This window comes from Chlorocebus sabaeus, chromosome 11 (assembly GCF_047675955.1).
Source record: "Chlorocebus sabaeus isolate Y175 chromosome 11, mChlSab1.0.hap1, whole genome shotgun sequence".
NCBI classification, from domain to species: domain Eukaryota; kingdom Metazoa; phylum Chordata; class Mammalia; order Primates; family Cercopithecidae; genus Chlorocebus; species Chlorocebus sabaeus.
The window spans coordinates 110,147,362-110,159,858 of record NC_132914.1 but is presented as its reverse complement, the minus strand read 5'-3'; the positions used below and the strand labels follow the sequence as shown (position 1 = coordinate 110,159,858).

Here is a 12,497-nt window from a genome sequence, read left to right as displayed (position 1 = left end):
TGCACTCCGGTGTGGGTGACAGAACAAGACTCTGTTGAAAAAAAAAGTAAAAAGAGAAAGTTCAAAACCATGCCCAATAGAAAAGGAATTAGGTGTATGATAAAGCTAGCACCGCTTACCTGTGAGAAAGTGGTAAGATGTTAAGGTAACTGGTCTTAGCAATAAAATAAAGCTGAATTTCCATGTGATTTCTTACACTAAAATATGCTGGACAAAACCATGAAAATCTCAGATAAAAAACGAAAATGTAAAAACTAAAACAAATGAAGTCCCAGAAGTGGAGAGCTTTCTAACAATGACATAAAACTCAAAGGAAAAAAATCACACAATTTAATGACTGGAATGTATAAACAAAGCACCAGAGGAAAATGCCTGCAGCACTCGTTAAAAAGGCTGGATTATTTAATGTGGAAAGAGCTTGCACAAATCTAGGTAAAAGGAGACCAACCTAGAGAGGTGGACAAAGGACACGGGCAGGTGGTATTAGAAAGATAAATGCAAATAGGCAGTGACTCTCTGAAAAGCATGCTAGACACAGATCTTAGAGGTAATGAAGAAAATGTAAAATTTTAACTTTTCTTGTGTGAAATATGGCAAACATACATAAAAGTACAGAAACACAAATGGACAGATTAGCAAATGCTAAAAATGTGCTTAAAAGAACCACCTTACCCCACCTGCTCCGCAACCACTGTCCGGTAATCAGCATCTGATTTCTATCACCAGAAAGTAGTTTGCTTGTTCTTGAACTTCATGTGAACGGAATCGTGCTGCCTGCACTCATTTGTGTCTGGCTTCCTGTACTCAATGTTAAGCCTGCAAAATTCATGCATGCTGTTCCCTGTTATTGGTATTTGTTCCTCCTCTTTTGCTAGGTAGTATTCCATTGCATGTCTCTGCCACAATTTATTTCTCTGTTCCTCTGTTGTTGAGATATTTGGGTCGTTTCTAGTTTTTGGTCGTTATGAATAGAGTTCCTATGAACATGTGAATGCAAATTTTTAAAAAATGTTGTATTAATTACCCAGTCTCAGGTATTCTTACATACTCTTGTATTGCTCTAAAGGAATACCCGAGACTGGGTAATTAATAAAGAAAAAAGGTTTAATTGGCTCATGGTTCTGCAGGCTTTACAGGAAACATAGTAGCTTTTGCTTCTGGGGAGACCTCAGGAAGCTTCCAATCATGGTGGGAGGCAAAGGGGAGTGAGATGTCTCACATGGTGGGAGCAGGAGCAAGACAGGGGAGGTGCTAAACACTCTTAAACAACCAGATCTCTCAAGAACTCACTCGCTATCTCAAGAAGAGCACCAAGGGGATGGTGCTAACCATTCATGGGAAACACCTGCGTGATCTAATCACCTCCCACCAGGCCCTACTTCCAACACTGGGATTACAATTCAACATGAGATTTGGGTGGGGACACAGAGCCGAGCCATATCAGATATATATTTTCACTGGGTATATACCTTAGGAATGGGTCCTTATAAGAGGGAAGCAGTGGGGCTGGGAGGGAGGGTGGTCAAAGCCACAGGTATAAGGAGAAAGTAATGAGACCATGGAGGCAGAGATTGTAGCAATTGCAGCTGTAAGCTGAGGAATGCAGGTGGCCTCTAGAAGGTGGAAGAGGCAAAGAATGGATCTCCCTTAGAGCCTCTAGAAGGAAGCAGCTCTATTGATACCTTGGTTTCACTGCAAATAGGCAGTGGATCTCTGAAAAGCATGCTAGACACAAATCTTAGAGGTACTGAAGGCCGAGGAGGCCCATTTCAGACTTCTGGCCTCCAGAACTGTAATAGAATATATATATTTGTGTTGTTTTAAGCCACTAAGTTTCTGGTAATTTGTTACAGCTGCCATAGGAAAGCATCAAATTCCAGCTTGGATCAAATTCCAGACTCTTATAAGCTCTGCAGCCTTGAATCAGTTCTGCAACTGCCGAGTCCCTTTCCCCCTCTGTAAAATGTGACTCTATCAAGAGTATGTCAGAAGCATCACATGTCAGTGTTCAGAAATCGGCATTTAATCAGTAGGTGTTGAATGATGTAGTTCTGTCTCTATTTTTCTGACACGAGCATTGTGTTTGCAGGAGAAAAACTGCTCAGTGAAGGAAGAGGCAGGGCATGGAGGAACAAGAATGGGATAAATTTTATATTACTCATTTCCTGGAGGAATTTTGACTAAGCAGAGATGAAGGCGAGTCCTCATTTCTAATTCACCAGGAGGCTGTTAGTCCAGCAATTGGGCGTGACTGTTCCTGCCCAGTGTGCTATGGGTGGCAGCTGTGTCCCTGGAGGCCCACATCCCCAGAACTCCAGGTATATTGTGGCTGCATTTATATTTTTATTTTTTTGTAATTTTTTTCTTTTTTCTTTTCTTTTTTTTTTTTTTGAGATGGAGTCTTGCTCTGTCGTCCAGGTTGGAGGCTGCAGTGCAGTGGCACGATCTTGGCTCACTGCAAACTCCACCTCCTGGGTTCAAGTGATTCTCCTGCCTCAGCCCCTGGAGTACCTGGGATTATAGGTGCCCGCCACCATGCCTGGATAATTTTTGTATTTTTAGTAGAGACGGGGTTTCGCCATGTTGGCCAGGCTGGTCTTGAACTCCTGACCTCAGGCGATCCACCTGCCTCAGCCTCCCAAAGTGCTGAGATTACAGGCATGAGCCACCATGCCCAGTCATTTTTTTGTAAATTTTTTCTAAGGCACTTTTGCTGTAGCATATTGTGGCTTCAGGCCTCCCGGCACTGGGATTGTGGAGTGGGCTGCCGTTTTCTTCGTCTTCCTCTCCAGGGCACACAGACTGGATGGATGGGGGAGGAAGACAGGGGAGAGGAGAAACAGGTGGGGCTTTGGAGGTCTTTGAAGAGAGTTTGACACAGGTTGGGGCAATTGAAACCCCAGGTCTCAGTCGTTGGAGCTGTTCCTTTCCTTTCTTTGTTTTTTAGAGACAGGGTCTTGCTCTGTTGCCCAAGCTGGAGTGCAGTGGGTTGATCAGAGCTCACTGCAGCCTTGGGCTCCTGACCTCAAGCCTCAGCCTCCTGCCTCAGCCTCCCAAAGCACTGGGATTATAGGTGTAAGCCACTGCCCAGCCCAGGCCTGTTCTTTTCTGTTTACACTTACTTTCTAGATTCTCTCTCCGGTGTCATGGTTTAAATACCAACTGGTTGCCAATGCCCAGTGATAGGGTTTGGCTCTGTGTTGCCATCCAAATCTCACTTTGAGCTGTAATAATCCACACGTGTCAAAGGCTGGACCAGGTGGAGATAATGGAATCATGGGGCTGGTTTTTTCCCACGCTGTTCTCGCGATAGTGAGTGAGTTCTCATGAGACCTGATTTTTTTTTTTTTTTTTTCCTGGAATCTTGCTCTGTTGCTAGGCTGGAGTGCAGTGGTGCGATCTCGGCTCATTGCAACCTCCGCCTCCTGGTTTCAACTGATTCTCCTACCTCTGCCTCCCGAATAGCTGGGATTACAGGTGCACACCACCATGCCCAGCTAATTTTTGTATTTTTAGTAGAGACAGGGTTTTACCATGTTGGCCAGGATGGTCTCGATCTCTTGACCTCATGATCTGCCTGCCTTGGCCTCCCAAAGTGCTAGGATTACAGGCATGAGCCACCGCACCTGGCCTGACCTGATGGTTTTATAAGGGGCTTCCTCTTCTGGTCGGCACTTATTCTCTCACCTACCGACCTGCGAAGAGGTGCCTTCTGCCATGGTTGTAAGTTTCCTGAGACCTCCCCAGCTATGCAGAACGGTGAGTCAATCAAACTGCTTTTCTTTATAAATAGCCCAGTCTCAGATATGTCTGTAATAGCAGCATGAGAACAGAGTAATACACCCAGCGTGGTAGACTGAGTAATTACTTCCTCAAAATGTCCATGTCCTAATCCCCAGAACCTGTGAATATGTTACCTTATATGGCATAAAGGACTCTGCAGATACGACTAAGTTAAGAATTTAGCAGGGGGAGATTATGCTGGTGGGTTTGATGTAATCCCAAGGGTCCTTATACGAGGGAGACAAGAGATAAGTGTCAATAGTAGGAGGTGCGATGAGGAAATCAAGAGGTTGGGTGATGCCAGGAAGGGGTCGTAAACCAAGCAATGTGGGTGATTGCTCTGAGCCCTGCCAGGCTGGAATCACGGTGACAGCTGGGCTGCCTTCCTTTCTGGAGGCTCTGGGGAGACTCTGCTTCCAGACTCACTCTTGTGGGCAGAATTCTGTTCCATGTGGTTGCAGGGCGGAGGGCCCTATCTGCATGCTGGATGTTGGCTGGGGCTGTTCTTAGCTCTGGAGGGTGCCATGTTTCCTGATCCATGGCTCCCTTCATCTTCAAACCGGTGACAGAAGCTCAGGTCTCTCTCCTGCCTCTTCTCCAGTGAATCTCTTCAGCTAGGAAAGGGCCTCTGTTTCTAAGGACTCAGGTGATTAGTAGGTTGGTGCAAAAGTAATTGCAGTTTTTGCCATTGCTTTCAATGGCTTTTGCATCAAAATAAGAGATTGGGCCCACCTGCATAATCAAGGAGTGTCGCCCCATCTCAAGATCCATGACCTTAGTCACATCTGCAAAGCCCCTTTGCTGCGTAAGATAATATACGCACAGGTTCTGGGGATTAGGATATGGACATCTTTGGGGGGCTATTCCTCTGCTCTCCTTTACTCCTTGCCTCCCATGGGTTTAGTGGCATTTTCTCTCCTGCTATCAGAAGGAATTGAGCTTCGAGCTCATAGTGATCACCTGCTGGCCACCCTATTCTTCCATTATCCTAGCCATCATCCTGGCCAAATCCTCCTTTGAGATGGAGTCTCGATCTATCACCCCAGGCTGGAGTGCAGTGGTGCCATCTTGGCTCACTGCAACCTCTGCCTCCCGGGTTCAAGCAATTCTCATGCCTCAGCCTCCCAGGTAGCTGGGATTACAGGCATGCCACTAGGCCTGACTAATTTTTTTTTGTATTTTTAGTAGAGATGGGGTTTTACCATGTTGCCCAGGCTGGTCTTGAACTTCTGGCCTCAGGTGATCCACCCGCCTCAACCTCCCAAAGTGCTGGGATTACAGGCATGAGCCACCGTGCCTGGCCAAAGGCCTTTTTTTTTCTGAATAGCAAATAGTTTATTGGTAAGTACATGGTTTCAACGGGAGTAATAAATTCACATGAACACGAAACAATAATCAAGTCAAAAGAATAAATGCTTACCAATCATCAGAAAATCTGTGGCCATTAGGACTGCCACGCGAAAACTCAAAATCACTCAGAGGCCAAATCTTAAAGAAGATTCGTCCTCTTATTAGTCCATATGGAATATGTCCATAGTACCTGGAATGTGGAATCTGTAGAATTCTGTAGATTATCACTTTCTAACCAAACATGACCCACTGGCACATAACTATGGCTTTTAAAGAAATCTAATGGACTAGTGGTGAGGATTTGGTCTCCTTCTGATTACTCTTTTACAAATATTTGATTTTGGATCACTTGGACTTTTTGCAATCACAATGTCACCTCTTTGGATATCACAAAAATGTACACTAAGATTTTCTGCAAAGACAATATCTGAATTTTGAATGGTAGGTTTTATTAATGGTCCAGAACACATGACAACACCAGTAATGTATTCAAAAGCACTATACAGCCATACTGAATAGCACAGCCAAGCCGAAATGTTTTCCCCAGAACACCACAAAACATAGTTCTATGTAGACTCTGCCACCATCGGCCTCGGGCCCTAAAGAATCCTGAAGACCCTCAACCAGGATACAGGTGCACCAGGGCCTTTTTATCTTGCTCTTTCAACTGTGGAGTCTTTTCCCTTCTGTCCAGGGCTTCAGTTAAGCCCTTTGTGAGCCTTTTTCTCCTGGCTGAGCCTTGGCAAAGGATGTTATTTCGTAAGCACCCCTGCCCGCAAACTGAGCTTTTCTCCTTTTCCTGCTGATAACTCCCTGCCCCGCCAGTTGGAGCCCCACATCCCCATTCCCTCAGGAACATGACGAGTTCCCCTCTGCAATTCCCAGCCTGGTCTTACAATCAAGGGACAGTGGCTTGGATATGGCACCTCTTTGAGGAACTCCATCCGAGATGAGCATGCCGGACACTGTTGCTTGGATGGGACCCTCTTGGTTGGGCTGAGTTGCTAGGATCCTCGTATCCTGCTCTCCTTGCCAGATTCTTCCCTCCAGGTCTACACAGCACTCCAGGGCACCCAGCCCAACTCACATAGGCAAAGGAGAGCTTCCTTCCTCACCTTTCCCCGTCTAAGGATTATCCCAGGCACTGGTGCCAGAGAATGGAACCGAGGAGTGATAACATCTTACCTACTGCGATCTGACTAAGTTCAGCTGGAGGAGCCTCAGGTCAGAGCAGCCAAAGCCTTCCAGCATGCAGGCTCCTTTTATCCACAACCTCTCCCCACTGGTGACCTTATTTGTGGTCGGTCGCTCAAATTCTTCCTAAACTGCCCCTTTGGCCATTGGCCACTTGCCATGAGTAGTCCTGCATCTAGTCATTGCTTCCTTCCTTTGATGTAAGTGGGGACCTGGTTGCTAGGGTAACTGGGGTGGAACTATAGGTCTGGGGTCTTGCCCTTGAACCCTGCTTAACTGGATTCTTGTTAGGTTCTTGGCTCGTTTCCCTTTTGTGGTTAGGAGAATGCACACCCTTCCACATTTCTATCCTGGTTTCTCCATATTTTGTTGTTCTCTTTCTTTGAAGTCTGTCTGGCCTATACATTTTCTCTGGAATTTGCTAACTCAATGGCTTTTGTTTCTCGTAGCCAATATTGCTCCCAAATTTAAAAAATCGATTTGGCAAGAACACGTAATGGATTGTGCTGTGTGCTCTGTACTGTCTCATACCTGGAGGCCACCATGTTTGGCTGTTCCTCCTGCTAACACTGAGATTAAACTGTGGATTTGGTACCAGGAACGGTGGCTCATGCCTGTAATCCCAGCACTTTGGGAGGCTGAGGTGAGAGGATTGCTTGAGATCAGGAGTTTGAGACCAGTCTGGCAACATGGTGAAACCCCATCTCTACAAACAAATTTTAAAAATTAGCTAGGTGTTCTGGTGTGCACCTATGGCACCTATGGTCCCAGCTACACAGGAGGCTGAGGTGGGAGGATCATTTGAGTCTGGGTGATTGAGGCTGCGATGAGCTGTGATTGTGCTACTGTACTCCAGCCTGGGTAACAGAGTGAGGCCCTGTCTCAACATTAAAAATAAAAAAATAAAAATAAACCCTGTGGATTTGGGAGGTGACATCTCCCCACCCCATTATAGCCTTCCCCATCATTTCATCTAATGGTTTCATCCATTGATAATCTCTGCCTAAATCATTTATTTCATCGTAGGTTGCAAAATTAAAGCTGTCCTCATAGGGTTAAAGTGAATTCTGGACAGAAATATTATTGTAATTAAGCATTAATCATGCTGCACTTTGATCCGCTTCCTTGTAACTGAACGTCAGGAGCACTAGATACTGACCATTTACATCCCCATTGTTCCTATAGGATCTCTGACATTAGAATCATAAGGTTTTTGGCCAGTCGTGGTGACTCACACCTGTAATCCTAGCACTTTGGGAAGCCAATGCAGGCAGATCATCTGAGCTCAGGTGTTCAAGACCAGCCTGAGTAACATGGTGAAATCCAGTCTCTAAAAAAAAATACAAAAATTAGCTGGGTGTGGTGGTATGTGCCTGTAGTCCCAGCACTCAGAGGGCTGAGGTAGGAGGATCACTTGAGCCTGGAGATGGAGGTTGCAGTGAGCCAAGATCACACTGCTGCACTCCAGCCTGGGTGACACAGCTAGACCCTGCCAAAATCATAAGGCTTCTGTTTAAGAATTGCCTAAGATGTTCTTCTGATCCTGAGTTCCAACAGAACAGCTGATGGCAACCAGTTTGAAGACCCCAACAGAGGCACTGAGTCAGCAGTACTATGAGAATACCATTTCTTCCTCTCTCTGTTCCGTGACTTCACGCTGTACTCTTCAACCAATCAACGACCTCCACACTTTGGCCCACTCCCAAACCCTTAAAAATCCTAGCCCCCAACTATTCAGGGAGGCAGATTTGAGGTTTCCCCCTATCTCTGCATTTGGCAGCCCTACAACTAAACCTCTTTGAATGTTGCAACCTGGTGTCTCAGTCAACTGACTTGCTGTGTGCATTGGGCAAGAAACCTATTACGGCTACAAAATGATGATGTTTCTAATTTGTCATCTTTTAAACATGTATTAAATGGAATTCTTCCATAAAAAAAGAATAAAATTTCCTCATCAGTTGTGGCTGCTCTTTTAATACTGAAACACAATTTGTATAAGAAAGGCTGGGTTTAATTATTGCCTATTCAGGGCCATTTGTTGCCAATTTTCTGAGAAAGGGTTGGTGCCCTAGCTGCTTCCAGTAGTGACCCGTGACTGCATGTTTCTTAATTACTGTGAACTTTTTATTGTCTTTGCTCTTAATGAATTTAAATGTCTACTGAGTGCTGAGAAGACATTGATGAGAAAGACTGAAATGGTCCCGTTCTGTCTTTGTGTGGCTTTGAGCAGCTCACCTTGTTCTTTACGGTCTTTCTCATCATATACATCTCACTTGGCACGTGTTGTAAACTGCCCTTCATTTTTCTTTTCTTTTCTTTCATTTTTTTTTTTTTTTTTTGAGATGGAGACTCACTTTGTTGCCCAGGCTGGAGTACAGCGGTGAGATCTTGGCTCACTGCAACCTCCGCCTCCCAGGCTCAAGTAATTCTCCTGCCTCAGCCTCCTGGGTAGCTGGGATTACAGGCACCTGCCACCAAGCGCAGCTAATTTTTTGTAGTTTTAGTAGAGGTGGAGTTTCATCATGTAGGCCAGGCTGGTCTCCAACTCCTGATCTCAAGTGATCCGCCTGCCTCGGCCTCCCAAAGTATTGGGATTACCGGTATGAGCCACCAAGCCTGGCCCTTCATTTTTCTTTAAGGGATTTAGGGCTATGTGTTCCAGTTCCTCCAGCCAAGCCCCATGAGGATGGGGGCAGCGTCTTACAGTTTCCTCTTCCTTGTTTCCTGCCTATGTATCTAGTGCAAGTTTGGGTATCCAGAAGGCCCCAGTAATAGTTGTAGATTGAGTAGATGTGTAATTAAAGTGGTCATTATTTCATTAAATGTTTTTTATTATTTAAAAAACCTTCTAAAAATTATTCTTGCTTTTTCTTCTCATGCTTGTTTCCTGTATTCCTCCATTTTTCGACATCTTCATATATACTTCTTTTGCCTGCGTCCTGGACAAGAGTAGTGGTGCATTCCAACACCTAATCTGTGACACTAGCTGACTGTCCTGCAATTTAAGTCAAGTCTGGCACTGATTACCTGGAATTTGTGTAGATTCCACAATTTAAAGAGCGAGGTCCTCACCAAGTCCACCCTTCTTTCAGACTCCAGCCATACATGGGGTCCCCAGGTTACCTACACCTCTGTCCAACTTGGTTACAAACTTGGGAGTTTCCATGATTTTCCTTCAGTTTTGATAATTTACAGAATGACTCACAGAACTCAGGAAAATGCTCTACTTACAATCACCATTTTATTATAAAGAATACAAATGAAGAGCCAGATAAAGCGATATGTATGGTAGCAAGCACTGGAAGGGTCCAGAGCTCAGGAGCCTTCGTCCCTGTGGAATCAGGATGCTCTACCTTCCTAGTACACTGGAATGTTCACCAACCAGGAAGCTCCCCAAGCCTCACTGTCCAGAGTTTTTACTGGGGTTTCTTTACATAGACATCATTGTTTAAATCATTGGCCATGTTAAAATTGAACTCGATTTCCAGCCCCATCACCTCCTTAGAGATCGGGGATGGGATGGGGCTGAAAATTCCAATGCTCTAATCACATGCTTGGTCTTTCTGGCTTGGTCAACTCCTCCCTTGAAACTAAGGGCCCACCATGGGTAACCTTGTTAGCATAAACCCAGGGATGGGTGAAAAGGACTTGTTATGAGTGCAAAAGACACTCCTATCAGGAAACAGTAGAGTTTTTGAAGCTGTGTGCTAGGAACTAGGCACAAAAGCCAGACACATTCTTTATTATATCACAACTGGTATATGCAGCAGTGATAAAACTTTGAGTGTGTGTGAGGTTAAAGTACCTAGACCTTCGAGTATCTTGAAGGCTAAAGCCCAAAGAAAAAGTCTTTTGATTTGGCAAGAGGATACTCCTGGGTTGGGGGAGAAAGGCAGGCTCAGAAGGAAAAGACAACAGCCTCATATATATATGGCAACAGTTATAATCTGAGCCTTTGGAGAGCTTGAAGGTCTAATGAAAGGGTTGACTGGCTGCTGGCATAGAAGACCTCTGTGTCAGCAGGGACAGGAAGGGTTTTGTATACAGAAGAAACAGACAGGACGTGGATGAGTTAGAAGCTCCGAGAGCAAGATCACAGAGTTATGAGAACCAAGGGGCAAGTAAAGGGCTTTGCTTTGAAGACACAAAGGATTACTTTTTTAGACTAGAAGGAAAAAGGAGGAGCTAATTGGAAAAATGCAAGAAAAAATACAAGTTGACAGAAATATGATGCACACAAAGTGGATGAGAGCAACTATTTTTAAAGGCAGGCAGCCTGCAGAGCGGGAGTTCAGCAAGGCAAGACTTTATGAAAGGTCTTGCAGTCTTGATTGATTTCAAGGAGTCCAAGAAGCAAGGGAAGGAGGAGTAGGGACCATCAAGGGAAGAATGGATGTGAGTGACTCTTTCTCATGGTGAGCCGAGTCTTTGAAAGTGATTGCCAGATGACCTCTAGAAGTTTCTTCTAGAGTTATTATTCAGGATTCTATGGCTTCTGGATGAGAACATCTCATTGACAGTAGGATGGATCCTAGCTCTACAACTTCCTAGTGTCTGCATTGTCTAAAAAGAAAAACATATACGTGGGAGAGCAATGTCTCCTAACAGTTACAACCAATGCTTAAAAGAGTTAGGAGGAAAAAAGAGTTAGGAGGAAAAAAGGGGGAAGGTAACTATTGCCAGAGACAATTTTTTGGGACTTATTTATAATGCAGATCTTAATAATTAGAGCTAACTCCGTGGTTGGCTTGGCCAACTCTTCCCTACATTCCACCCAGGGTTGGGGTGTAGGGTTCCTCTACTGCAAGGGTTCTCACCTAGGGCAGAAGACAAATGATAAAGTCTCAAGACACTTTCAATTGTCACAACTGGGTAGTGTCTAGTGGGTAGAGGCCAGAGATGCTGCCAACATCCTACAATGCACAGGACAGCCTTCAAACAAAGAGTAGCACTAAATGTGAGGAAGTATCAAAGTTGAGAAATCCTGCTTTAAAGAAAATACCTGGAGGAGGGATATCCTGGTGAATATACCAGGTATATCTTGGTAGGTAGGGAGGGCTTTCGAGAGGTGTGGCAGACATCCTTGGGTGGCCAGTGCAACCAACCCACGTCCACAGTCATCTTTGTAGCCACCTTCAAGTTATAGGTAACTACATGACATTTCTGAGCAATGAAATAGAAGATAATTTGCTGGATGAAGCTTCTAGTAAAATCAATGTGTTCTTGACCTTTGGGTATCTTTTCCTTCTTCCTTCCTGGAAAGCAAACTTGCCATCTGGAGGTACAGTGGCCACTTTCAGGACCATGAATACTCAAATCAACAGCTAAAGAGGGTGGAGCCAAAAGCCAAAGGCAGAAAGATCTGTGAACCCAGGGGAACGTTTGACAATGTCTGAAGATTTTGGTTGTTGCTGGAGAGGAAGGCTAGTGGTATCTACTGGGTAGAGATTAGGGATGCTGCTCAGCACCCTACAGTGCATGAATCCGGGGTTACCTGCCTGAGGATCACTTGTAGTGGGGGCTTAGGGAGCTGACCAGTTGTTTAAGCTCCTGTGAGCTGGGTTTCCTGTTATTTGTGGCTGAGTTAATTTCAAGTTGCTACAGTAGGCGAAGTTCTTTGATTCAAGCCTGTTACAGGGCTATTTCCAGACAACACCTCCTTTAGATGACTTTTACCGCCACTTTCCAGGGTGATATTGGGTTTCCAGTCCCATCCTTGAAGCAGAGAGAGTATAACCATTCCTTTGCTTCTTTTGCCAGAAGATGCCAACACCAACGGTCCCCTCCACCCACGTCGCCAGTGGGTTCGGCTGGGTCCAAGATCACAGGCCTGAATAAGAGGTTAGAAGGCATTAGGAGATTCCAAAAACCAGTGACTTCAGAATTTGGGGTCCACCCTATAATACTTTCAGCAATGAGGCAATGCGTTCTTATAGCTTAGATGTCAGCAACTCAAATTTACTAATAGGGTTCAAACTAACTTCCTAGAGGCCGCGTGCAGTAGCTCATGCCTGTAATCCCAACACTTTGGGAAGCTGAAGTGGGAGAATCACTTGAGCGCCAGAAGTTCGAGAACATCCTGGCCAACATGGAGAAACCCCATCTCTACTAAACATACAAAAATTAGCTGGGCGTGGTGGTGTGCACCTGTAGTCACAGCTACTTGGAAG

The 12,497-nt window shown here is 45.0% G+C and overlaps 1 protein-coding gene and 1 pseudogene across 1 annotated transcript in view; both read right to left on the bottom strand.

The window, feature by feature from the left end:
- Positions 1 to 5,120: 5,120 nt before the first annotated feature.
- On the bottom strand, positions 5,121 to 7,227 carry LOC140712886 (mitochondrial inner membrane protease subunit 1 pseudogene; annotated as a pseudogene).
- A 2,322-nt stretch (positions 7,228 to 9,549) lies between these two features.
- Positions 9,550 to 12,497, bottom strand: part of OAS2 (2'-5'-oligoadenylate synthetase 2) — a 33,059-nt gene continuing 30,111 nt past the window's right edge. The window contains exon 10 of the mRNA XM_008004796.3: positions 9,550 to 12,157. Within this exon, the coding sequence (XP_008002987.3) occupies positions 11,989 to 12,157 (169 nt within the window). The 3' untranslated portion in view covers positions 9,550 to 11,988. The remainder of the gene's footprint in view (positions 12,158 to 12,497) is intronic.